This window comes from Lipophrys pholis (assembly GCF_963383615.2).
Source record: "Lipophrys pholis genome assembly, chromosome: 9".
Taxonomy (NCBI): Eukaryota; Metazoa; Chordata; class Actinopteri; order Blenniiformes; family Blenniidae; genus Lipophrys; species Lipophrys pholis.
In genome coordinates this window covers 30673693-30700840 of record NC_137639.1, presented here as the reverse complement: position 1 = coordinate 30700840, position 27148 = coordinate 30673693, and the positions used below count along the sequence as shown (strand labels likewise).

At 47.8% G+C, this 27148-nt stretch overlaps 2 protein-coding genes across 4 annotated transcripts in view; both read left to right on the top strand.

Moving 5' to 3' along the window:
- The window catches only part of LOC308114150 (interleukin-21 receptor-like), an 8782-nt gene extending 842 nt beyond the window's left edge, over positions 1-7940 (top strand). The window contains exons 2-9 of one of the 2 annotated variants that reach the window (XM_080470826.1): positions 1130-1212; positions 1481-1592; positions 2460-2635; positions 2765-2895; positions 3413-3608; positions 3749-3842; positions 5566-5659; positions 6573-7940. In XM_080470826.1, the coding sequence (XP_080326952.1) occupies positions 1143-1212; positions 1481-1592; positions 2460-2635; positions 2765-2895; positions 3413-3608; positions 3749-3842; positions 5566-5659; positions 6573-7133 (1434 nt within the window). In that variant the 5' untranslated portion in view covers positions 1130-1142 and the 3' untranslated portion in view covers positions 7134-7940. The remainder of the gene's footprint in view (positions 1-1129; positions 1213-1480; positions 1593-2459; positions 2636-2764; positions 2896-3412; positions 3609-3748; positions 3843-5565; positions 5660-6572) is intronic. The other variant, XM_080470827.1, reaches the window with a different exon arrangement.
- LOC308114149 (uncharacterized protein) lies at positions 7789-27048 on the top strand. Of its 2 annotated transcripts, none has more exons than XM_080470825.1 (8): positions 7789-9564; positions 10907-11015; positions 11107-11279; positions 24079-24209; positions 24347-24509; positions 24604-24700; positions 25306-25372; positions 25914-27048. In XM_080470825.1, exons 1-8 carry the CDS (start codon positions 9342-9344, stop codon positions 26400-26402), a joined length of 1452 nt encoding a protein of 483 aa, XP_080326951.1. In that variant the 5' UTR covers positions 7789-9341; the 3' UTR covers positions 26403-27048. The 2 variants fall into 2 exon arrangements, with proteins under 2 accessions (XP_080326951.1, XP_080326950.1); XM_080470824.1 differs by having other exon boundaries at positions 24058-24209.
- The last annotated feature ends 100 nt before the right edge of the window (positions 27049-27148 follow it).

The window sequence follows — 27148 nt, the reverse complement described above, 5'->3', positions numbered from 1 at the left end:
TCAGGTGATACTGTTGCATCATTAAAACCACGTTAGTTTCTATTTAAACTCAAAGATTTCAACATTTTCTTTTTTGCTTCTCGGTAATTTTAACTTCATAAATCCTGAACGTACAAAAAAAAAAAAAATAACAGCAACTGTGAATATTTGAATCTTTTTGTACGTCATGGTGTATTTTCTAACCGAAGGCCCAAATGAGCACAAAAAAAAAGTTTTTCGAAAAACCTAGAGAGTTTTTTCATTTATTTGTTATAAATGTAGAAATGAACTGACGTGTTTTAGACGTTTCTGTAAAATACGAAGGAGCAACTGGAATTAATTCTTTTTAAATCTGTATTTTTTTTGTTTCTTATGTTTAATATCAGGAATTCTTAATAATCTTCACAGATTTTTGTTCAATGTAATTATATTATTTCACTGTAGTTATTTTTATTGCTGTGATTTTAATAGTATTTTTTCATTTTGTGACGCATATCTTTGGGGATTTCTTTAATCTATATGTCATACGGATTGGTTCTATATTTAATATTTATATTTCACAGATTCATTTTCAACCATAATGTAAAAAACAGAACCTAAAAAGGAAATAAAACTGAGCTGAAAGTGAAGAAGAGTTTCAGTTAGATTTCACTGGAACACGTTGATATTAGAGTAACGGTAGAACCTTCCTGGTCCAGGTGATGCTGCAGGTGACGAGTGAACGAAGCGTCCAGAACCTCAAGGTGAAGGAACGAACACATTAAATCAACTAAAGGGGCCATTTTTACTCTTTATTGCTCAGTAATGAGCTGCGGCTCCGCTGCCCAGAAGTAATCAGATTACAGGCCAGGCTAAAACATCTTCGGGGCCATTTTTACTCTTTATTGCTCAGTAATGAGCTGCGGCTCCGCTGCCCAGAAGTAATCAGATTACAGGCCAGGCTAAAACATATTCATGTAAAGACAGGTCCTGAGAGGTTCTGGTCCTGAGAGGTTCTGGTCCTGATCAGGTTCTAGTTAGGTTTTCGAGTCTCTGTTCTTCACGTCTCGTCTGAATGGTTTCAGGTTTGATGTCGTTTCACTCGCAGAGAGGAGGATTACTTTCTCTTCTGTTTGATCATAACGGTTCTTGTCTATATTTGTCTTCCCAGCTGCGTCGTCCACATGGCGTCTGATCCTCCGTTCCCCCTGCTGCTGCTGCTGCTGCTGGGGGGGGGCTGCACAGCCTCCAACGGTGAGTCCTGGGGGGGGCCGGCAGGGTGTGTGTCTCTCACTCTTCCTCGTCTACAGGTGGATGTTTCTCTCCTGCCAAGACGGAGAGCAATAGCACCTTTTAGGTTTTTTGCCCTTGGTGCAGACTGGCAGGCTCAGCTGTGAGTCGTTTGGCCAGAACACCTTCAGCCGTAGACTTCCCATTGATTTATACACCCCTCCTCAAACATTTGCACAGTCTGCTTTTTTATTTACGATGAACTCAGTGGATCCGTCTTTCTGTTCTGCAGCGGCTTCGTCTTTGTGCAACGTCACCTGCTCCACCGACTACAAGCAGTCGGTCAACTGCTCCTGTTTCGGTGCTCCGCCGCCACTTCCTGTCCTGGTCCGAGTCTCCTGCAGGTAGAGCTCATCACCGCCGCTTCACGTCAGGGAGACGCTCTATAATCTGGATTTTAGAGGAGGAAGGTGCTCTATAATCTGATGTTAGAGGAGGAAGATGCTCTGTAATGAGATGTGCGAGGATGGGGTGCCCTATAATCTGGATTTTAGCGTAGGCAGATGCTCTATAATCTGGATTTTAGGGGAGGGCGATGCTCTATAAGCTGATGTTAGAGAAGGAAGGTGCTCTGTAATGGGATGTTAGAGGAGGAAGATGCTCTATAATCTGATGTTAGAAGATTGAGCTGCTCTATGGTCTGGATTTTAGAGGAGGCAGATGCTCTATAATCTGAATTTTAGAAGAGGAAGATGCTCTGTAATGAGATGTCAGAGGGGAAGATGCTCTATAATCTGATGTTAGAGGAGGAAGGTGCTCTGCAATGTGATGTTAGAGGAGGGAGATGCTCTATAATCTGGTGTTAGAGGAGGAAGATGCTCTATTACCTGGATGTTGGAAGAGGAAGAAGCTCTGTAATCTAGATGTGTTTGTAAATTTCATTTTAAGAACCAAACTTTCCAGAAACAAACAAAAAAGAGCAAAGGCACAAATCAATACATCTTTGACTGTTGTTGCTGGTCATGATCCATTTACAACTGGGAACTTCCCACTAGACGTGCTTCAACGTGAGATTCAACGTCTGTGTGTCCAGAGGTGCTGACTTCATGAGCATCAGTTTCTCTTTTACAACATTTAGAAACAGACAAAGTTGTTTGTCATTGATTTGAATGAAGCAGCCGTGAGCCGGATTTTCCCATCTAGTAACTGGTAACTTCCTAGTTCCCGATGTTGCGTCGTCGTTGTAACCTCCTGTTTATGTTGCTTTGCAGGGATGAATATCTTAACGTTAGTGGTACCTGCTCCATCACCCCGCCCCTCCCCTGGTGCCAGATGCTGATGGAGGATTTATATGACGTAGCGTCTGTGGGGACTCAGTGCACGTCGGCCGTCAGTCAGCCGGACGGCGCCGCCGCCGAGGCGTCCAGCTGGGCGCTGGCTGATGTCGGTACGTTCCAGTTATGAAGGCTGTGAAGGTTCAAGGTGTCGTCCTGCAGTGGTCTGACTCACTGCTGGTTCTGTTTGCCCTCGGCGTCGACTAGCAGGCTCCTTCATGCACAAACACTTTGCTTTGCAGTCAAACCTTCGGCTCCTTTTAACGTCCGAGTGACAGACGCAGACGAGTTCTTCAACTTCACGTGGAGCGTCGCTAGGGGCAACCGTCTCATCTACAATGTGTGCATCCGAGAGAGTAGCGGGCTGCTGGAGGTAACACTGGAAAACACCACACTCTCACCATGGTAACCTCCTGCAGGGAGCACTGTCACCATGGTAACCATGCTGATGGTAAAACTAACACCCAAAACTCTAACCATGATAATAATGCTAAACTGTAGCCGTGGTAACCATGCTGGGGTTAAAACTATAGCCGTGGTAACCATTCTGATGGCAAAACTGTAACAACCAAAATTGTAACCATGGGAACTATGCTGCTGGTTTGACTGTAACATGGTAACCATGCTGCTGGCAACTGTGGTAACCGTGCTGCAGGTAACACTGTAACCATGGCAACCATGCTACAGGCCTGAGGTGAGGCTTTTCTAAAACTTATGGATATAAACAAAAACATTCAAAATCTGAACCCAGATTATTTTCACGTGTTTGATGGGATTATGTCTAGAAGGAGAGGATAGAGTTTATCGTCTGCAGTGATGTAGACGCTTCAGAATGGGGGGATAAGTCGATTAACAGAGGGGTGTAAGACTCTTTGTTTCCTCCCCAACAGGATGGTTCTCGTTGTTTGGAGCTGGAGGAGCAGAATATCCTGTTAGAGCGCCGCCAGCTGCAGCTGCTCACCACCGCCGGCTTCGTCGTGCACGTTCAGGCCAAAATGTCTCCCAACTATTATCTCCAGGGTCCGTGGAGCGAGTGGAGCCCGCCGGCAGTGTGGACGCCGAGCAGGGCGTCTGCAGCAGTGGACAGTGAGGGACCACACACACACACACACACACACACACACACACACACACACACACACACACACACACACACACACACACACACACACACACACACACAGGTTGAGAGCCACAGTGGAGGACGTCTGACTGAGTTTCAGTAGGTGTGATTTCAGGCGTCGGCGCAGCCTGGTGGTTCGTCTCCCTGCCCGTCGTCTTCGTCCTGGGACTCCTCCTGCTGGCTTATCTGCACAAACCGTGAGTACTGCAACACATCTTCAACTTTTTTACACTTCAAGTTCTCTGTAGTTATTTTTATTCATTCATTCATTCATTTTCTCCCGCTTATCTGTTTCCGGGTCGCGGGGGTGGCAGTCTGATCACTGTCACCCAGATCACATTGCACAGATTAAGAACCTTTCCTGTGGGTGGTGAGCCCACGGGAATGTAGTTATTTTATTTTATTTTACTTTTATTTTATTTTATTTTATTTTATTTTATTTTATTTTATTTTATTATAACAACTGTTTTGGAGTTATGTCTTTGTATAATTAAAATGTAACTGAATTGTTGCACAGTTTTTATTTATTTATTTATTTATTTATTTATTTATTTATTTATTTATTTATTTATTTATTTATTTATTTGTTTGTTTGTTTGTTTATTCATTTATTTATTTATTTATTTATTTATTTATTTATTTATTTATTTATTTATTCGTTTGTTTGTTTGTCTTATTGGAACGTTTATAACAGAAAAGTTGTGATTGTTATTTGAAGTGTTTGAGTTTATTTTTGAGTCATTTTAATTTATTTTAGCTACTTAGTCTTTAATTAAATGTTCGTTTTTTTCAGTTTAATTAATGTAATTATTTTTTTATAGTGTTTTCTTCTTTTGTAATTTAGTTTTTCAATTTAATTTCAGGTTTGTATAATAGTAATAGCTTTTTTTTATTTAAAGAGAATAGATTTCCTCTCTTCATTGTAATTGAACATTTTGCACAACTCTTCATCAGCAGCACACAAATGAAGAGAAATACTTTAATGAAGACGAGGGGTCGGACTAGAGGTCAGATTAGAGGTGGGATTAGAGGTGGGTGACACATTGTCTGCCAGGAAACGTGTCACAGCTTCGATATGAACTTTTACTGGTACCCCCTCCCACATGTGGAGGAACCGCTGCAGCTCTGCTCTTGTCGGAAATCCTGCAAGTTTACAAGAACCAACCCACTGTAATCAGATTACATCTCTCTGTTTCTTCAGTTGACTCACTGAAGCTTCAGTCAAACATCACAGCAGCTTTAGAGTTAAAGGTCACATTGTGACTTTCATCAAACTGTGTTAAGGTTTCTGCTTCTTCATAATCTGTTTCTTAAAGAAGAGATCACCTCCAGATTATAGAGTGTCTTCCTCCTCTAACATCCAGATTATAGAGCATCTCCGTCCCTCTATACTAGATTATAGAGCATCTTCCTCGTCTAACATCCAGATTTTAGAGCATCGGCGGCCCTCTAATCCAGATTATAGAGCAACTGTGTCCCTCTAATCCAGATTACAGAGCGCATTCATCCTCTAACATCCAGATTATAGAGCATCTTCCCCACTCTATGTGAGATTATAGAGCATCGTCCCCATCTAACATCCAGATTATAGAGCACCGACGTCCCTCTAATCCAGATTATAGAGCATCTCCCTCTTCTAACATCCAGATTATAGAGCATCAGCCTCCTCTAACATCCTGATTATAGAGCTTCTTCCTCACTCTATACCAGATTATAGGGCACCTTCCTCCTCTAATATCCAGATTACAGAGCATCGGCCTCCTCTAAAATCCAGATTATAGAGCATCTTCCTCCCACTGACTGACATAACTTCTAGCATTAGCAGCAGGCAGAGAGTAATAATGAAAAATGCAATAGTTGGTAACTAAGTACTGTTAGATATATAAAATATATTCATATGTACTCTCACTTTAATCTCAGGTGTCTGCAGAAGAAACTGGAGCTCGTCACATTTGTGCCAAAGCCGGATCACTTTTTTAAGCCGCTCTACCAAAACTACCAAGGAAACTTCAAGGTGAGTGAAAGCAGGTTGACAGTGTCCAGCAGATGGCGCCAGAGAAGGGGTGGGGGGCCCAGCAGGGGGAGTCAGAGGCGGGGGTTTCCCTGGGCTCCCCATGAGTCAGCAGCAGGGGGCAGATCGGCTCCACCACACAGGAAAATCCGAAGCTTTGATTCATGTTTTTAACCTTCAGGTCTCAGTGTTTCCCCTCTTCTCAATCCTTCTCTCCTTCTTTACAAACAACTGAACGCACAATCGACCTGCAAACAGGCTTGTACGCGTGTGATGGTCTGATTGTGGAAAAAAACAAAGTGTGATTTGACCTCATGAGAACGCTAAAGGGACAATCATTTTTATTAAGCCTGAGAGCTTCAGAGAGCAGAACAAACGTCCACCAGCAGAGGGCGCTGCTGGAGCAAAGGTGTGTGTGTGTGTGTGTGTGTGTGTGTGTGTGTGTGTGTGTGTGTGTGTGTGTGTGTGTGTGTGTGTGTGTGTGTGTGTGTGTGTGTGTGTGTGTGTGTGTTTAACCCTTCATGGCCCAGTTTTGGTCTTTGACCATATTTGGTAACGTGTTGTTTCCCTTCACACTGACAGCGGAATGCTAAGGAGATGCTAACTAGCAAACACATGCTAATCACGTTGCTAGCATGTGCCTGGCGAGTTTTTGTTTTTCAATGTCGTGTGTCGTGTCTGTAAAGGATGTGACTACCACATGTTAGAGCCTTCACAGACTTCCTGTGAGGAAAATGTTGAATTTACACACACACACACACACACACACACACACACACACACACACACACACACACACACACACACACACACACACACACACACACACACACACACACACACACACACACACACAGTGTGGACAGGTCTTGAGTTCTCTCAACGTTCTCTCTCTCTGTCGACCTTCTTGTTGCAGGATTGGGTGAAGTCGGCGTTCAGCGAGTACGACTACTTCCTTGAAGAAATCCCGAGTAGAAAGCGGCCTGACATTCTCCTCTGGAATGACGTAGACGGCTCGCTGCAGCGCCCCCTACGGGATGAGGGCGGCAGCTTGCAGAGAACCAGCCCGTCCATCCACACCGTGACGCTGTCCGGAGAGGAGTGCGAGGACGGCTCCCTGAGGAGCTACCCAGAGGGAGAGGACGACCACCGGGACGCCGCCGAGGCTCCAGCGCCACACGGAGACCAGGAGCGGCCGGAGGGAAACAACCTGGCCCCGCTGGCGGACGAGGCCGAGAGGGCGTCGCTGGACTCCTTCGCCTCCGTGTCCCGGCACTCGGAGGACGGATACCCCCGCGTGGACCTGGACACCATCGACAGCGGCTTCGGAGAGTGCGGCAGCCCCGGAGCGACCCGGGCGGAGCAGGAGGAGCTATTCGGCAAACACCAACCGTCCAACTACGTGAAGCAGTGGATGCTCAGCGGCGAGGTCCAGGACGACGGAGGTCAGGAGACTCTCTCAGACTCGGGCTGCTGACGGGCAAACCAGCGTGGACCAGTCGCCTCATGGACTCCCGTCGTCCGCTGGCGTGTTGCGTGTTGTTCCAAACAACGCTAACAACCAATCAGACGCCTCGGTGACGTTTGAACTACATTCATGAAAGAGCTCAATGGAGGAAGTGATGCAGCAGGTCACTTCGGTTTTCTTCACCGTGGAAACACGACGCTCTGCGTGTTGCCGTGGAAACACGACGCCCTTCGTGTTGCCGTGGAAACACGACGCTCTGCGTGTGGTCGCCGTGTTCGGTCGTGGTGTGGTTCTGCTGTTTGTTATGTCGGTGACTACATTCGGTAACTCCCACGTTTTCCTCTAACAGTCGGAGAAAACACGCTAACACGCTAACACGCTGACGCGCTAGCAAGCTAACACGTGCTAATCTTGAGGCTAAACTTGTAAATCATGTTTCGGGTGCTTCTTTCAACTAACAGACACCAAAAACATGTGGAACAGAATCACTCAGTCGAAACCTTCAACGTGTCTCGTTAGAAAACATTTACAACTTGAAAATGGTGAGAAAATGTAGGATTTGCTGTTTTTTTGCACTTTTTTGACAAGTATGGAGATATTTCTATTCTTTAAACGTCCTGCACCTCAGAGTCAGAGTTTTAAATTTTTTTGCATTTTTATATTGAGCGTCACATAGAATTTTCCCCTCAAAAATGTGCAATGAGTGTTTCTGCTCCTTTTCCGTTTGCTGTTACTGTCTGTAAATGTTTCTGTTCATTCTTCACTCTCGCCGGAACGTTCACACGTTCTACTTTTGCATTAAAAACCGCCGGTGATAAGAGCGTGTGGTGTCTTCAGACGGGAACAGATTGTCCCAGGCAGCCAGCGCTTTGCGTATCGCCCTGAGACGCGAGGCTACGTTATCTCGCTGCCGTCCGTTAGCTTGCGCACTCGTCCTGTGGAGGAGATTTATCAGAAGCTGCTTCAGCCACTCTGAGTTCTGCCGATAAGAAAGAGAAGCAAAGCGTGATTTATCGCCTCTCTGATCTCCGTGGTGACGGAGACGACGGAGCACGTTTGTCTCTTGTTGTTTATCTGGCGCCACATCTCCTCCTTCTGACTGTTCATGAGCTCCAAGTAGCTCAAACCTCCTCGGGTCGTCCTCGGGTCGTCCGCGGCGCAGCAGCAACTTTTCACTTGTTTATCATTCCAGCCTTGTTTGGTTCCTCCAGCTCCCACATCTGCTGCTGGAACTCAGTGGGGAAACTCTGCTCAGACCAAACAACTTCAATAAGCTTTTTCTAATCTGCCGTTTCCCTCAAAGATTCTGGGAGAAACAATTGTGTCTCAGATTCGCCGTCGTCTTTCCAACGAGAAAGTCCGTGAACAGCTCTAGTCTGGCCTCCGTCCTGAGCAGAAACAGGCTCATCAGAATCAAGATATTCATAATTACTGAGCGGTTCTACTGCTTGGCTTTTGGTTTTTATCTCTTTAGTGGAGCTTCTGTCTAAAATTCATGTAAGTGCTCTTTGTTTTCTGTTTGTTGAGTTTGAGAGAAGCGTCGTCACACCAGGCTGCAGATTGGTGGACGACAGGACCGAGGTTCATGGAATCATTCTTCTCGGTTCATTCAGTTAAAATCTTATACCATCACCAGGCACCTCCCGACCCCTCCGGTGTCCCCCAGGGCTCTGTCCTGGGGGACACTGTCCATCTACTCTGCCTTGGCAATATTTTCTGTTAAAACAATATGGAATTTCGCTGCTATGCTAACGACTCTCAGCTCTACCTTTCCAGCGCTGATGCTAACAGTCGGTTTGTGCGCGCGGCACAGCGAAAAGCAACTCTTACGTAGTTTGAACTGATCACGGTGATCGACAATGAGCCGACTCGATGTTTAGCAGATCACCGTGAGAAATAGAAGCTAGCCGATACGGGCTAATATGCTAATGCTACTCCCAGTGGGTCGTGGTTCCAGTTGCTGGACTGATGAGGCTCACCTCGAAGTAAACGGGAGTTCAGTGACACAGTTACAGAGCTGCTCGTCATATCTCCGATCGCACTGAAGCTGGGTTTAGAAACACAGCAGCTCATCAGATATGTATCAACAAAGAGAAATCCACACGAGGAAACAAACCACAGCCGTGACGTGAGAAAGGGCCGACATCCTGTGATGGAACAGATAACAGATAATGTCAAATCTCAGTTTAACCGTGGGACGCTGCGAGGGAAGAGCACATGTCACTTTCTACTCCTGCCGATGCTCAGGTGTGCGGACGGACTGACGCTCCACATCAGGACAGCAGAGAACTTGGAGAGGAAGTCGTCGTCGTCTTCTTCTTCTTCTTCTTCTTCTTCTTCTTCTTCTTCTTCTTCTTCTCCGCAGACGACGAGATGAGTCTGAGGCTCCTGTTTGTGGTTTGCTGCTTCAGCGTGGTCACAGTGAGCAGCTGCTTCAGAGGTACTGAACCGTTATGTACAAGCAGCTCTGTAATCTGGGTGTTAGAGGAGGAACATGCTTTGTAATCTGGGTATTAGAGGAGGAACATGCTCTGTAATCTGAATGTTAGAGGAGGAAGATGCTCTGTAATCTGGGTGTTAAAGGAGGAAGGTGTTCTCTAATGTGATGTTAGAGGAGGAAGATGCTCTGTAATCTGGGTGATAGAGGAGGAAGATGCTCTGTAATCTGAATGTTAGAGGAGGAAGATGCTCTATAATCTGGGTGTTAGAGGAAGAGGATCCTCTATAATCTGGGTGTTAGAGGAGGGACATGCTCTGTAATCTCGGTGTTAGTGGAGAAAGATGCTCTATAATCTGATGTTAGAGGAGGAAGGTGCTCTACTGTCTGATGTTAGTGGTGGAAGATGCTCTGTAATCTGGACGTTTGAGGAGGAAAATGCTCTATAATCTTGGTGTCAGTGGAGGAAAATGCTCTGTAATCTGGATGTTAGAGGAGGAAGATGCTCTGTAATCTGGGTGTCAGTGGAGGAAAATGCTCTGTAATCTGGATGTTAGAGGAGGAAGATGCTTTATAATCTGGGTGTCAGTGGAGGAAGATGCTCTGTAATCTAGTTGTTAAAGGAGGAAGGTGCTCTATAATCTAGATGTTAGAGGAGGAAGATGCTCTGTAATATGGGTGTTAGTGGAGAAAAGTGCTCTATAATCTGATGGTAGAGGAGGATGATGCTCTGTAATATGGGTGTTGGTGGAGAAAAATGCTCTATAATCTGATGGTAGAGGAGGACGATGCTCTGTAATATGGGTGTTGGTGGAGAAAAATGCTCTATAATCTGGATGTTTGAGTAGGAAGATGCTCTGTAATCTGGGTGTTAGTGGAGAACGATGCTCTATAATCTGATGTTAGAGGAGGAAGGTGCTCTACAATCTGGATGTTAGAGGGGGAAGATGCTCTGTAATCTGGGTGTTAGTGGAGAAAAATGCTCTATAATCTGGATGTTTGAGTAGGAAGATGCTCTGTAATCTGGGTGTTAGTGGAGAAAGATGCTCTATAATCTGATGTTAGAGGAGGAAGGTGCTCTACAATCTGGATGTTAGAGGGGGAAGATGTTCAGTTCTTTGAAAGGGAAGCTAACCCTTGCTATTTAAGAATGCTAACCACAGCCGGTGTAGCTACATGCTAATGCTGCATAAAGATAGATGTCTGTCATGCTGCTGTCAGAAGGACTGAGTTAGTTCCTGATTAATTAAGTTAGTTCGCAATTAATAAAGCAACAGTCAAAGAAAAGTAGTAAATTTCCCGTAGTTTGTGCGGCAGTAATGCTAATGCTTCCGTTCCCCCGGAGGAGTGGTTGGCGGACACGTCTGCGTGAGCGACTACTGGTCAAACATCTCCTGTGTGCTGAACATCAGCGGTGATCCTGACGGACGACCCGGCCTCAAGTTCACCAACACGTAATCCCGGCCACTCGTCGCCTTCTTCTCACAAACGTTCACACTGTGTCGTAAAAGGTAACGAACACAGATCGTTTCCGTTTGACCGCAGTGAGAAGAGGAAGGTTTTCTGTCCACTCCTGCCAGCCGCTCACGGCTACGTATGCGATTGCGATGTGAAGAGGAACGGATTCCCGATCACCAGCGATGACGAGTACGACATCGAGGCGTGTGACGATTCGGGCTGCGTGCCGCTGCTGCCGGAGTTCGTTCCCAGAAAGAACGGTACGTTCTGGGAACAGACGGCTGGTTTACAACCGGAGGCTGGGTTAGTTATAACAGTGAGTCTGGGTTAAGTTTTAACAAGTAGTCTGGGTTTAGTTGTAACAACTAGTCTGGATTAGTTATAACAACAAGTCTGGGTTTAGTTATAACAAAAAGTCTGGGTTTAGTTATAACAACTAGTCTGGGTTAGGTTTTAACAACTAGCCTGGGTTTAGTTTTAACAACTAGTCTGGATTAGTTATAACAACTAGTCTGGGTTTAGTTATTACAACTAGTCTGGGTTAGGTTTTAACAACTAGCCTGGGTTTAGTTTTAACAACTAGTCTGGATTAGTTATGACAACTATTCTGGATTAGTCATAACAACAAGTCTGGGTTTAGTTTTGATAGCTAGTCTGGGTTTAGTTTTAACAACTAGTCTGGGTTTAGTTATAACACCTAGTCTGGATTAGTTATAACATGAAGTCTGTGTTGGGGTCAGCGTGTGATCAGAATATGCAAATTACCCTAGTGGTAGGCTACCGGAAGGTTCTACCCTGTCAGAGGTAATTTACATATAAACGAATCGCCAAACAGAAGTAAATTGTTATTTACGGGTTGACAATTACTGATCACTAGCGGTAGGCCACCAAAGTAATGGATTACTGGAGTAATAGATTACTAAGGTAATGTACCAAGTGTAAGTTATGCAAAGCTATAAAGGTTGATTGGAGTAAATAGTCAGTTATCGGCCAACAGCTTTGAGCTAAAAAGGGTCGCCTGACGGGAGGAACCTCCACGGGGTCCAATCGCGAAGGCGGTCCACCAGTGGCACGACCGGTCAACAGGCGTGACGGGTCACTCCTTTGTTGACAACTGCGGGTCAGTGGCGTGACCTACCGAAGCGCTTGTGGACCCACAGGAGGCGACTCGCTGGAGTAACCGGGGAAAAGCTCAAGCTGCGAAGGCGTCACAAATGGCTATTGACCTATCAATGAACAACGGTACTTGATTACGAGTGATGATTAAATTACGGAGAGCAACCTATGATTCAAGTTATCAATGAAACAAACCTGCGATTTGTAAGTCAATAACTGAGGGGAGGCTGAATTACTTCGGTGGAGTGGACCACCGAAGGTGATCTGCAAGTAATTTAGAATGGATTGTTAATCAAACAAGTTTGGTTATTTATCTAATAACAATCGGGAGTAATCAAGGAGGAGTTGGAATTAATTAAGTAAAGTCGGGGTTTACTAATTAAATACAATGAGTTATTTGAATGAGCTAAACCATTGAAATTGAATTAAATGCAGTTAGGATTATTAATTGGATAAACTTGCGCTTTATGAATTAATAATACTGGATAATTGGATGCTGAGATGCACGAAAACCACTTAAAAATGATTAAAAGCACTCTTGAGTATTAATTGAATAAATTGACTAATTTATTAATTAATAAAGCATACAAATTATCTATCTGCAACAAAAATAAATGAACAATAGCTTAGAGACAATTCAAGTTGTGATTAGGTTAACTGGGTAACAGATCAATCAATAATAGTGCGGGTAATTAACCACAGAAAATGCGATGAAACACTTAAAATTATTTAAAAGCAATGCGGGTTATTCCCGTGGAAAACCTGCATTCATTCGCCAACGCCTCCTAGGTGTGTTAAATTACCCAAAGCGTTAAAATCATTGAAATTGATTTAAACCATTCAAACTATTAATCAATTGAATATTACCGTTACTTAATCAAAGTCGGGGCACCAGCTGAAGTTAGGGTCTTAAACGAAACATCAGTCTTAAAAAAGAAAGTTCAATTAAAATGTTTAAATTATTATTTCTGATTGAAATGATAATCGCAATTTAACTGAAGCAGGAAAGGAAGGCTGTAAATCCGAGCACTGACTGTTACAACCAGCAGTTGTCGCTGAAAAGCACACAAAAACCACCAAGAATCGTTCAATTCAACTATTAAGTGTTTATTAACAAACGTCTATTCCTAAATCATCAATCTATGAATCACATCTAATCAATAAACATCAAGCAAGATCTCATAAAACAACACAATACAAAACAAAGCCAGCTAATAAAGTGTGTGTGTGTGTGTGTGAGTGTGTGTGTGTGTGTGTGTGTGTGTTCGAGTGTGGGGGAGCGATGTGTGTGAGTGGGTGTGTGTGTGTTCGAGTGTGGGGAGCGATGTGTGTGTGTGTGTGTGCGGGTTTGTGGAGCGAAAGGGGCGTGACTTGGTGAGAGGGTAATGACCACGAACGTCCACCAGAGGGAGGTAGACGTCGGCGGTCCGGTGTAATCACCCGATCTGGCCACTAGGTGCGCGTCGGCGCGCGGGGCAGTTGTGATGACTTAATGCAACCACCAGATGGCGGTACGAGCGGTTGCAATTACCCACGCGACTACCAGAGGGCGCCAAACGGCTCGGCGACCCGGCGAGGAAATCGATGTGATTACCCACCCGGTCACCAGAGGCGCTCGGCGTGCTCTGCCTGGGATAGCGTGACGTCACTGAGCTCCGCACGGGCCGTAGCCGTCGGGAGCGCGCCGGATTCCTTGTGGCCGAGAAATCCGAGCCGCAGTGAACTACACACGGTCCCAGGGACGCACTGAAAGGAGGCGCTTGGAGGCAGCGGCGGCCGTACCGTGCGCTGGTTAGTGAACAGGGAAACAGAGGAGAAGAGGAGAGAGAGAGAGGAGAGAGGAGGGGGTGTCTGACTGTGTACACTGACGCGACCGCCTCAGCTTACACGTACAGAGTCCAAAAACGGCTGTTCAGGCAGATATGGACTCTGGGAGCAGAAGCGTGAGCTGAGGATGAGGAGGCTCGCGCGTGCGTGCGATGATTCGCGTGGATGGCCGTCCACGCGTAGACACAAAAGTACTCAGAAACAGGGATCGGCGTCCCAAAGTTACAAGTACCAACAATAAACACACAGCAATAATAATATCACGTTATTCTAATTCCTGCCCAGACTCTAAGCCTTACTTGGTTGGACGAGGGGGAAACGTGCTTCCGTGGCCAGGTGAAATCCGTCGATTTGTGGCCGCGGGCGGTTCTCTGGCGTCCCAGAAAATAGAGACCTGACGTGGACTACGGAGGGGAAACCCGTAGTGTGATCCGAGGGGCGATCAGCAGCTTCTTGCGATGAGGGGGGGAGTGAAGAAGCGATGCTCAGGTCGGTCTGCAGACGAGCGTGCGGTTGCAGCGCGCGCTCGGGGTCCGGATGATGCAAACAAAAAAAAGGGAAGAAAAAAAGGAAGGGGAAACCAAAAATAAAGGGAATTCCCGCTTTTCTTGAGCTCGTCCAGCGAGGTGAAGAAAATTCAGGCCCGGTCCAGGTGCGTTAACACGAGGCGCTTTGTCTCCTTACGAAAAGGTGCGTCTGGGTTGACGCGATTTCGTTTTGGAAGAGGCTGGATCTCTTCCCGGGCCTGAATTTATACCGTTATGATGTCTTCCGGGCTCCCCGCGGCGTTGGCCGTGGTTCAGCCAATCCACGCGGGGTTGGCTTGCGCGTCACCGGGCCGGTGACCCGGTGATGACGGGATTTTGGGTCCCCCTGCCGTCGAGCTGCAGTGCCGCAGCTAGAGGAGGGGGGACCCGGGGGCCCCCCAGGGGGGGGTCATGTGATCAATGGCGAATTTTCCAGGGTTGAGCACATGGTTTCTTTGTTCTCAAAGAAACGTGGCTCACCCCCCTCCTCGCCCCCCCCCCCCCTTCCTCATGAGGGTGAGTGAACAAAGGATTTTGGCTCCAACATCCCCCCTTTGTTCCGAAGAGTGGGATGCAGGTCACAGTCTTTGGAGCAAACCTGGGCCGAACAATCCATAGAATCTGTGAACGTCCCCATGTCCTGTGAAACATACTGTCCTTCTCTGTCCACCAGTTCACATGTGAGGTTATTTCCTGAGCAGGCTGGGCTAGTCTGGGCAGGCTAAGGCTAGTCTGGGCAGACTTACTATTTCTATTCTAACTATCTAAGCACACATACATTTCATTTCTTAAGGGTCGTCACCAGTGAACATGAAAGAGGTAGGAAAGGGACAGGAGAGTGAGAAATAGGAAGGGAACGGGTGGTTAGGAAAAGGGTTAGTAGGCCGTGCCTTCACCTCTTGGTTGGGTGAGGGCTGGCCTATTGTGTGTTTGTGGATGGGCCCACAAAACGTGGCGAGACCAGGGTCAGGGAATCCAGTCGGGCCTGTAGTTTCTGGATGTACTTGTACATCGCGTACGCCACTACGGCCGTGATGATCCAGCCACTGAGCAACATTCCGAGCGCTGCCATGCTGATGGGATGGTCTTGGTATGGGTGTCCACCTGCCCGCCTAGGGAAAGTGGCTGAGAGCCCTGTGGGCTTTAAATTGAATTTAATCAATTTGGTTCCCTCAGCCAGAAGCTGGCTTTGGAGGGTGGCATCAATTGTGAAATTGTGCCCGACGAATGCATCCATCATCTCAATCTCCACCTCGTGTCGGTCGGCATCGAGATGATGGAGGATTATGTCGTCAATGTGTACTGTAGCCCCTGGTGGGACATTGAGGAATATTGTTTGATTGGGCAGGGTGAGCTTGGTGGCTATATCATGGCGGTCGTAGGACATGGTCGCTTCAGAATGAGGTGTGTTGACGAGCCATCGACTACCTGCTCTCTCTACTCTGGTCTCGGTTCCTTCATCTTTGATGGACAAACTACCTTGACATTTCTGCTCCGGGGCGTCTGCCCTCAGCCCACATAGATAGTTGGTGACATCTCTAATGAAAGGGTTGCTGGGACAGATCCAGTGAATGTCTTTGGTGTTTGTGCACATGCTGAGATTGGGGACCAGGTAGAGTGAGGGGTTGTCGTCGTGGTAGGCGAGTGTGGGTGGCGTTCGGAGGTGTACGTGTGTGTTACCCTCCCAGAATCCCACATTCAATACGGTTTTTAAACGGTACACATTCTGCTTTTCAATGATTGGTAGGTTTAGGATAAATCCTAACTCTAGGTTCTGTGGGTTCACAGAGATCGGAATAGCACTGCCGAGACTATATGCCAGATGTACCTGTGAAGGTTGTACAACAGTGGTGGTAGTGGTCTTGAGAATCTGTTCAACCAGTGTTAGTGGAACTAAGTACGTGGGGATCTTCCCGGTACTGAGGCTACTCACGGAGGAACTGACTTCTCTAAGGAGATCTTGCATAAGATCCCTGACTATTCGCACATACGTTATGTCCTCACTGACGATACTTGACAAGGTTGTTAAGGCATGCAAGGTGTTATTGATTAAAGCAGAATGCAAGTTTACAGTGAGTATGGTTCCCTGAACCGTTTTGGTCAAGCCTTGTAACTGTTCACTCTGTATCAGGACGCCTAGTGGTTTTCCCGCATTCACCTGAACCGGATTGTGGGTCAGGTTCTGGACTAGCAGGTAGGCTGAGCGGTTGGTTAGCTCTAGAAGGGGTGTGCCACAAATTGTCAGGCAAAGGTCAGAAAAGCACGGTAAGGGTTGAAAGAATGCTTGTGGGCCAAGCATCCTCTGCCCCTTGAGAAGTGCGAGACGGATTGGGAACCCGGCTGTCCGTGCTGGAATTGTGGCTTCCAACTCACTAGCAGCGTGACACGCCTGCGGGATCGTCTGACCGGATGCCATTTGCTCCGGCTCGGTCGTCAGATGCTGCGTGTCCGCGCTCGCCAGTGACCACAAAACCTGGTTCACGGCGTCCAGCTGGACTCCAAGCCTGACAAGGAGATCCGCTCCTATGTGACAAGGAGGGCGGAGCTGCGGGACGACACTCATATAGTGCATGGCTTTCTTCTGCCCTATCTGCACGGAGAGGGCACATACACCAGTTGCTTTGATTAGTGTCTGCGGCGACCCTGCAGCAAGCAGGCGATGGCTGTGCTGCACTTGGACAAGGAGTGCGTTGTGTTGGCACAGATCCTTTAGAAGATCGGCATCAATGGCAGATTTCTCTGACCACAGAGCCAAGAGTGTCTCTGGGACCAAGGTCCCATTCAGGTGTACCCCCCCCACGATGTGGGGATTGTATAGTGGAGATCCATCGTTCGCCAGTGCGCATAGGAATGATGGATGCTCTCTCAGAGACTGATAGCTCCTAGACTGCCGCGACTGCTGGCCGTCAGGGAGCATGACAAGAGGGGTGTTTGAGCCAGATTCTTTGGAAGGCGTACACATGGGATTAGAACTTCTGGACTCGATGGCAGCGTTCATGCTGTCAGAAGAGGGAGGGTCCATGTCTGGACCGATTCGAGTCGGGTTGCGTACTTGGGCCCAAAGGTACCCGCGACGGCAATCGATCAGTGGGGCTAATCGGTTAAGGAGATCTTGGCCAATGAGTAATGGTTCTGTGTCCAGCGTGGTGACATAGATGGGATGCACCAAAGACATCTCTTGGAAAGTGACATCCACCCAGACGCGTTGGGTGATGGGTGAAGTGTCCTGAGTGAAGCTTCTGATGTTAATGCTGCAAGCTTCGACCTGCAGTGGCTTTCCAAGAGACAGCAGAGCTCTCGCAAGCTCGGCGAAGGTGGCTGAACACATTAGGCTTATTTCGGACCCGGAATCTAACAGCGCGAGGGCGTTTACACATCCTCCCACCACCACGGATGTGTAGATGCGGTTGGCGTTCTCTCGGTGCACGAGATTGCCTAAGAAAGTCAGGAACGGCAAATCGGTGGACTGGGAAGCTGTCGTTCTTGAACGTTCTCCCGCCTCACCTGTTTCTCCCCCCCACCCGACAAGGTAAACCTTGTTTGTGGTGGGTCGGGGCCGCCGCTCTAGTCAGGAGGGAGGGGGCCTACGTCCCCGTCCCCTTGAGGGGGGGTGGCGCCCCCTTTGGTTGGACAGGTCCAAGTTCTGTACAGCCTCTTTGATGCAGGTTTGAACCCACTGCTGTAGCTCAGTCTTTAACTGGTCAGCTCTGTAGCGACCGTGGTCCCTTTCCGAACCTTTCATTTTCCACTTTGAATTCGGGTCGGGCCCTTTCTTCGGTTGGAAGTTTTGTTCTGACCTGGCCCATTTTCCACCCTTTTGATTCTGTTGTCCCCCCTTTTGATTTGGTTGTGCGCCTTTCTGCTCAGACGGAGAGGGTGTACCAGACCCTCCTCCAGCATTCGTTCTGGGTGTCGGCAACTCATCGCCCTCAAGCCTCAAATCCGTGTTTTCCCTTGGCTCCATTTCCAGGACCCTCTGGTCAATGTCAGGCTTCTTACCCGGGCATTGACGCAATTCCCACACCATCTGCGCGTGCTGGCGCAGTTCCTTCATGGTGGGTTTGGCGGTCCTGCAAAATAGAGCCACATCGAACCTCCCACTGTCGTGGAGGTTGTTGACAAACAGAGACTTGAAGGCGTGATCTTCCTCCAACCCCGGTGCATTGCGGCCTTGGAAGTAGGCCACTCGTAGGCGCCTGTAATACTCCTTTGGAGGTTCAGACTTCCGTTGGGTGATCGCGAATGCACCAAACGTTGCCGAAGCAGGGTCATTGTACAATGAATACTCTTCCCGGAGAGCCTGGCAGAGGGTGGAGTACCGGTCTCGGGTGTCTGGCGGCAGGGATTCCATGAAAACATGGACTGTTCTGGACGTTGTTTTCCAGAGAAGCTTTAGCTTCTCCCGCATGGAAGGACGTGCGATGTCGAGGAGGCAGCGTTCAACCTCACGGAGGTAGTCCTCGATACTCGCGTCCTTGTTGCTCGGGTCAAAGCGTTCGATGTCCTTTGCGAGGGATTCGAGCTGGCGGGTCCGGACATCCCACCCCCTCACGGGACTGGGGCCGTCAGAGTCCTCTGACGACAGTTCCCCGTGGACTGCTGTCTGACGCGGGTCGGGGCCGCTAGGGCCATACAAGGGAGGTCTACTGGGGTGTAGAGGCACCCTCCTGGACCCCTGCTCCCGACTGCTAGCGTCGCGTGGGGGCTGCAGATGGGAAGGAGTGGCGGAGTCGTCGAAGCGCACCGTGCTGCGGCTGCGCGTGGGCTGAAAAGAATCACCATCTAAGCTATATGAGGCGTCATACCTCTGCGTTGTGGCGCATGAGGAGTCGATAGTGCCAGACCTCTCTGGCGAAGCCAGATTACGACGACCCCAATTAGGGTCACGTTGCGCACCTAGGGTGGCAGTGTAAAGCTGGTGTCGGAGATTTTCTTCCCTCTCCATGCCCATCGCGATTAGCGACTGAGCTTCTTCTAGGTTTTCCTTTAACTCCTGGATCTGAGGCTCACTCTCTAGTGTGCACTCATCGACCTTCGTCTCCTTATGAGGAGGCAGAGCCCGTTGCTTCTCGGGCTCTGAAGGCTGATCCTCGTCCTTGGAGGCGTCCAGCTCCTGTCGGAGGCGAGCGTTGTCCTTGGATAGCCTCTGGTTGTCCAGACGCAGCCGATCCGTACGCTCCTCCGCCTCCTTTGACTGTAGCTCTGCTCTACGCTGGTAGAGCAGGCTGATCTGGCCCAGGACGTCCGGCACTGTACGTGCCGGCTTGTCCCCTGGGTTGTTGACAAAACTTACCAGCTCTCGGATCTTTTCTTCGCAAATCTCAACGCTGTAGCGTTCGAGATTTGCTTTCTCCTCCAAGGAGAGACGGACGAGGTGGGACACCACGTCTCGTATGGCCGGCTCAGTTAGCACCGGCGGAGCCTCGGCTCCCTGTGCCCGGGAACTCTTACCCTCCATTGAGTGGTTGAGATTTACGCCCGAAGTCAACAACGTTAGCTGTGGTTAACGGCAAATTAGCTTTGCTACTGCACAGGTAACGGCTGTACCTGTGTCTTACAAACCTCTCGGTTTCGTTAATTGCTCGAGCTGCACCCTATCCAAGTTAGTCAGATGCGTCTAACACCTTGGCGAGCAATATTGTTAGTGTCTATTAATCGTAGTCAGAAATCTTAACACAGCGTGTTAATCATGCGTAGAATGCAGGGAAAGCAAGGCACTAACCACTTCACAACTGATTTCACACCACAAGTGACTTTGTTCGACAGTGCTGAAAAAGTGTATCTTGAAAACCAATTCTGGGAGAATAAAGTTAACGGCTACACCTTAAGTGAACGATTCAGGATTATTTTGTGCAGTTATTCGTAACAATGCTGGTTTACAACGGCCTCACACGGGGCACCATTATGTTGGGGTCAGCGTGTGATCAGAATATGCAAATTACCCTAGTGGTAGGCTACCGGAAGGTTCTACCCTGTCAGAGGTAATTTACATATAAACGAATCGCCAAACAGAAGTAAATTGTTATTTACGGGTTGACAATTACTGATCACTAGCGGTAGGCCACCAAAGTAATGGATTACTGGAGTAATAGATTACTAAGGTAATGTACCAAGTGTAAGTTATGCAAAGCTATAAAGGTTGATTGGAGTAAATAGTCAGTTATCGGCCAACAGCTTTGAGCTAAAAAGGGTCGCCTGACGGGAGGAACCTCCACGGGGTCCAATCGCGAAGGCGGTCCACCAGTGGCACGACCGGTCAACAGGCGTGACGGGTCACTCCTTTGTTGACAACTGCGGGTCAGTGGCGTGACCTACCGAAGCGCCTGTGGACCCACAGGAGGCGACTCGCTGGAGTAACCGGGGAAAAGCTCAAGCTGCGAAGGCGTCACAAATGGCTATTGACCTATCAATGAACAACGGTACTTGATTACGAGTGATGATTAAATTACGGAGAGCAACCTATGATTCAAGTTATCAATGAAACAAACCTGCGATTTGTAAGTCAATAACTGAGGGGAGGCTGAATTACTTCGGTGGAGTGGACCACCGAAGGTGATCTGCAAGTAATTTAGAATGGATTGTTAATCAAACAAGTTTGGTTATTTATCTAATAACAATCGGGAGTAATCAAGGAGGAGTTGGAATTAATTAAGTAAAGTCGGGGTTTACTAATTAAATACAATGAGTTATTTGAATGAGCTAAACCATTGAAATTGAATTAAATGCAGTTAGGATTATTAATTGGATAAACTTGCGCTTTATGAATTAATAATACTGGATAATTGGATGCTGAGATGCACGAAAACCACTTAAAAATGATTAAAAGCACTCTTGAGTATTAATTGAATAAATTGACTAATTTATTAATTAATAAAGCATACAAATTATCTATCTGCAACAAAAATAAATGAACAATAGCTTAGAGACAATTCAAGTTGTGATTAGGTTAACTGGGTAACAGATCAATCAATAATAGTGCGGGTAATTAACCACAGAAAATGCGATGAAACACTTAAAATTATTTAAAAGCAATGCGGGTTATTCCCGTGGAAAACCTGCATTCATTCGCCAACGCCTCCTAGGTGTGTTAAATTACCCAAAGCGTTAAAATCATTGAAATTGATTTAAACCATTCAAACTATTAATCAATTGAATATTACCGTTACTTAATCAAAGTCGGGGCACCAGCTGAAGTTAGGGTCTTAAACGAAACATCAGTCTTAAAAAAGAAAGTTCAATTAAAATGTTTAAATTATTATTTCTGATTGAAATGATAATCGCAATTTAACTGAAGCAGGAAAGGAAGGCTGTAAATCCGAGCACTGACTGTTACAACCAGCAGTTGTCGCTGAAAAGCACACAAAAACCACCAAGAATCGTTCAATTCAACTATTAAGTGTTTATTAACAAACGTCTATTCCTAAATCATCAATCTATGAATCACATCTAATCAATAAACATCAAGCAAGATCTCATAAAACAACACAATACAAAACAAAGCCAGCTAATAAAGTGTGTGTGTGTGTGTGTGAGTGTGTGTGTGTGTGTGTGTGTGTGTTCGAGTGTGGGGGAGCGATGTGTGTGAGTGGGTGTGTGTGTGTTCGAGTGTGGGGAGCGATGTGTGTGTGTGTGTGTGCGGGTTTGTGGAGCGAAAGGGGCGTGACTTGGTGAGAGGGTAATGACCACGAACGTCCACCAGAGGGAGGTAGACGTCGGCGGTCCGGTGTAATCACCCGATCTGGCCACTAGGTGCGCGTCGGCGCGCGGGGCAGTTGTGATGACTTAATGCAACCACCAGATGGCGGTACGAGCGGTTGCAATTACCCACGCGACTACCAGAGGGCGCCAAACGGCTCGGCGACCCGGCGAGGAAATCGATGTGATTACCCACCCGGTCACCAGAGGCGCTCGGCGTGCTCTGCCTGGGATAGCGTGACGTCACTGAGCTCCGCACGGGCCGTAGCCGTCGGGAGCGCGCCGGATTCCTTGTGGCCGAGAAATCCGAGCCGCAGTGAACTACACACGGTCCCAGGGACGCACTGAAAGGAGGCGCTTGGAGGCAGCGGCGGCCGTACCGTGCGCTGGTTAGTGAACAGGGAAACAGAGGAGAAGAGGAGAGAGAGAGAGGAGAGAGGAGGGGGTGTCTGACTGTGTACACTGACGCGACCGCCTCAGCTTACACGTACAGAGTCCAAAAACGGCTGTTCAGGCAGATATGGACTCTGGGAGCAGAAGCGTGAGCTGAGGATGAGGAGGCTCGCGCGTGCGTGCGATGATTCGCGTGGATGGCCGTCCACGCGTAGACACAAAAGTACTCAGAAACAGGGATCGGCGTCCCAAAGTTACAAGTACCAACAATAAACACACAGCAATAATAATATCACGTTATTCTAATTCCTGCCCAGACTCTAAGCCTTACTTGGTTGGACGAGGGGGAAACGTGCTTCCGTGGCCAGGTGAAATCCGTCGATTTGTGGCCGCGGGCGGTTCTCTGGCGTCCCAGAAAATAGAGACCTGACGTGGACTACGGAGGGGAAACCCGTAGTGTGATCCGAGGGGCGATCAGCAGCTTCTTGCGATGAGGGGGGGAGTGAAGAAGCGATGCTCAGGTCGGTCTGCAGACGAGCGTGCGGTTGCAGCGCGCGCTCGGGGTCCGGATGATGCAAACAAAAAAAAGGGAAGAAAAAAAGGAAGGGGAAACCAAAAATAAAGGGAATTCCCGCTTTTCTTGAGCTCGTCCAGCGAGGTGAAGAAAATTCAGGCCCGGTCCAGGTGCGTTAACACGAGGCGCTTTGTCTCCTTACGAAAAGGTGCGTCTGGGTTGACGCGATTTCGTTTTGGAAGAGGCTGGATCTCTTCCCGGGCCTGAATTTATACCGTTCTGATGTCTTCCGGGCTCCCCGCGGCGTTGGCCGTGGTTCAGCCAATCCACGCGGGGTTGGCTTGCGCGTCACCGGGCCGGTGACCCGGTGATGACGGGATTTTGGGTCCCCCTGCCGTCGAGCTGCAGTGCCGCAGCTAGAGGAGGGGGGACCCGGGGGCCCCCCAGGGGGGGGTCATGTGATCAATGGCGAATTTTCCAGGGTTGAGCACATGGTTTCTTTGTTCTCAAAGAAACGTGGCTCACCCCCCTCCTCGCCCCCCCCCCCCCTTCCTCATGAGGGTGAGTGAACAAAGGATTTTGGCTCCAACATCTGGGTTTAATTATAACAACTAGTCTGGGTTAGTCATACTAATTAGAGTGTGAGTGAATCTGAGTTACTTGTATTAACCAGTCTTTTGTTAGCAGTCTAATCTGGGTTAGTTGTATATACTAGTCTCTTGTCAGCAGCATAATTTTGGATAGTTGTATTACCTAGTCTCTTGTTAGTAGGATAATCTGGGTCAGTTGTATTAGCAGTCTAATCTGGGTCAGTTGTATTACCTAGTCTCTTGTTAGTAGTATAATCTGGGTTAGTTGTATTAGCAGTCTAATCTGGGTTAGTTGGACCTTCTGGAGTCTAGTTTCAGTGGAAGTGTTTGTGAGGAGGCGTCTCGCCGCTCTCTTCGTCCTGGTTTTGTGTTTCAGTCCAGTTGACTCCGCCTCCAGAGTTCCAGGTCCGACACTCCGCCCACAGTCTCAACATCTCGTGTTCCAGTCGCTACGGGAAACATCGCTACATCTCCAAGCTCCTGAGGTACCAGCTGCTGCTGCAGGCTCCGCCCAGCATGGCGGTCCAGGTGAGCCGTCATGAAGCAGGGTCAGTCTGGTACTGGAACCCAGGCATGAACCAGTCTGGAACCAGTCTGGAACCAGTCTGGAACCAGTCTGGGTCCTGGAGCAGGTTCAGTCTGGTGACTCAAACTGTCTCCATCAGGTCCTGGTCAGCCCGGCTCAGAGCACGGTGGTCCACCGGGTGGCGTCCTTGCAGCCGCCGGCCAGGTTCTGTGTTAAAGCTCGATACAGGTGCGTGGAGGACGGCGTGGAGGGCGTCTGGAGCGTGTGGAGCGAGGCCACCTGCTGGACGGACGGAGCACCAGGTCAAACCACACTGAGCAGACGGACGTGACTCCGAGTCTTCGGATGAACCGTTTTCCTGATTCACTGACTGAGTTCTTTGAAAATCCTCCACAGACGCAGAAAACCTCCTGGTGGTTCTGGCGAAGTATCTGAGCCCGGTGTGTGTGATCGTGGCGGTGGTTTGGTTTGTGTTCAACATTCCTGCTGCCAGGTGAGGAACTCGTCTCCGAGGTCTGTGAACACGATGACGATTTCAAAAGAAAACACTAAAGTTTCGTAGCGTTTTGGCTTCGTTTCCACGACAACCGAGTTCAGACCCACTGAAGGCCCCGCCCACACCAACCAAAACTTTTTTGTCCTCCACCTGGCACCACAACATTGACTCAAAATTATCTAGTACACATGCCTGGCCTGTAGGTGGCGCTGTAAAACTGCCACAGAAATCCACCAGAAACAGAGAAGACACAGAGATCCATCATGTGAGAGTAATGTTGTGATTAGAGTAATGTTGTGATGAGAGTAATGTTGTGATTAGAGTAATGTTGTGATGAGAGTAATGTTGTGATGAGAGTAATGTTGTGATTAGAGTAATGTTGTGATGAGAGTAATGTTGTGATGAGAGTAATGTTGTGATTAGAGTAATGTTGTGATTAGAGTAATGTTGTGATGAGAGTAATGTTGTGACGAGAGTAATGTTGTGATGAGAGTAATGTTGTGATTAGAGTAATGGTGTGATTAGAGTAATGTTGGGATGAGAGTAATGTTGTGATTAGAGTAATGTTGGGACGAGAGTAATGGAGTATTTCGATGTTGCAGGATGAAGATGAAGACGGTGTGCTTCACTCCTTCTCCGGCTACGTTCTTTCAGAAAACTAACATCCAGGTGAGTCGATCACATGACTCCACCTGCTTCAGACTGTCTCTTGTTTCAGACTGTTCCAGGACTGTTCCAGGACTGTTCCAGGACTGTGCCAGGACTGTTGCAGGACTGTTTGTTCAGACTGTCTCTCGTTTCAGACTGTTTCAGGACTGTTCCAGGACTGTTTGTTTAGACTGTCTCTCGTTTCAGACTCTTCCAGGACTGTTTGTGCAGACTGTCTCTCATTCCATATTGTTCCAGGACTGTTCCAGGACTGTGGCAGGACTGTTTGTTCAGGCTGTCTCTCGTTCCAGACTGTTCCAGGACTGTTGCAGGACTGTTTCTTCAGACTGTCTCTCATTCCGGATTGTTCCAGGACTGTTCCAGGACTGTTGCTGGACTGTTGCAGGACTGTTTCTTCAGACTGTCTCTCATTCCGGATTGTTCCAGGACTGTTCCAGGACTGTTCCAAGACTGTTGCAGGACTGTTTGTTCAGGCTGTCTCTCGTTCCAGACTGTTCCAGGACTGTTTGTTCATACTGTCTCTCATTCCGGATTGTTCCAGGACTGGCCATCCCCTCCAGGTAAACAGGTCCTGGTGCTGCAGACGGACGAGATCTTCACCAGTGTGTCTCTGGTTCCTAAAGTGGTATGGAAAGATCCAGAGGAGACCTTGAACCTGGTCCTGGCTCCTCTGACCCAGATGACTCAGGGTCTCACCTCCTATGTCGGCCTGGACCAGGTGAACGCTCCCGCAGGTCTGCTGAGTCCAGGACACATCGGGACAGACAAGGTCCCTCCTCTGGACCTGGACTTCCTGGAAACCAGCTGTGAAGACAACCTGAGTCCAAGACCTGAGTCCAGTCCCCCTCCCCAGACCTGCTGCAGTGACTATTGTGTGCTCAACAAGACCCCCCAAGGACTCGCTCCGGTTTTACTGTCCACAGAAAACAGAACAGAGACCAGGGAGACCAGAGGGGCCAGACGGACCGGGGAGACCAGGGAGACCGATGAAAAGAGAGAGTTTCCAGAGATTAGAGAGACGAGAGATTAGAGGGACTAGTGACTAGAAAGACTAGAGATTAGAGAGACTATAGATTAAAGAGACTAGATATTAAAGAGATTAGAGAGACCAACGAGATAGAAAGACTAGAGAGACTAGAGAGATTACAGATTAGAGAGACCAGAGGGATTAGAGAGACTACAGATTAGAGAAACTAGAGATTAGAAAAACTAACTTTCATTATTATTTCTTAAAAACTTTGTTATTTTTGACTCGATCTGCTTTGAGAACAAAAGATCTCTGATGTGTCAAAGTCTTTAATATTCTGACTTCTTCCTTGCTGCTCTATTTCTCCTACAGTCTTTAACCGATTTGAAACGTTCAAACCTTTTAAACGTGCAGCGTGTTCATGAGATGACTGCTATGCTGTGTGCTTTTTATATCTTTAACCTTTTCAAAATAAAACGCAAAAAACTGCAGTTCATAAAGGTCAGCGTCTGTTGCCAAGAAAAACTTCTGAGCTCAGAGCAGATCAGCTTTATTCAAGCCTTCAGCATTTACACTTGCATTTTCTTATGGAAATGCAAACCTGCAGATGTTTTTTATTTATTTTATTTTTTTCCTTTAAGGACCATTAAACAGTTTATTGAGTTTATAAATCCTGAATTGGGTTAAGCGGTTCATGAAGATGAAAATTGTTCTGGATATTTGCAGATCCATCATGTAAAAACTAACGGTGGCCACCAGAGGGCGCAATAAGGCGAGCTCTTCTCATCTGAAGATTTTCGGCGAAGAAG

What these genes read in the sequence shown, in the direction of transcription:
- LOC308114149 (XM_080470824.1), top strand. Translation starts at nt 9,342, where the DNA reads ATGTCACTTTCTACTCCTGCCGATGCTCAGGTGTGCGGACGGACTGAC. An exon ending in AGTGAGCAGCTGCTTCAGAG is followed by an intron (nt 9,565 to 10,906) that starts GTACTGAACCGT and finishes GTTCCCCCGGAG; the next exon opens with GAGTGGTTGGCGGACACGTC. An exon ending in CGCCCAGCATGGCGGTCCAG is followed by an intron (nt 24,210 to 24,346) that starts GTGAGCCGTCAT and finishes TGTCTCCATCAG; the next exon opens with GTCCTGGTCAGCCCGGCTCA.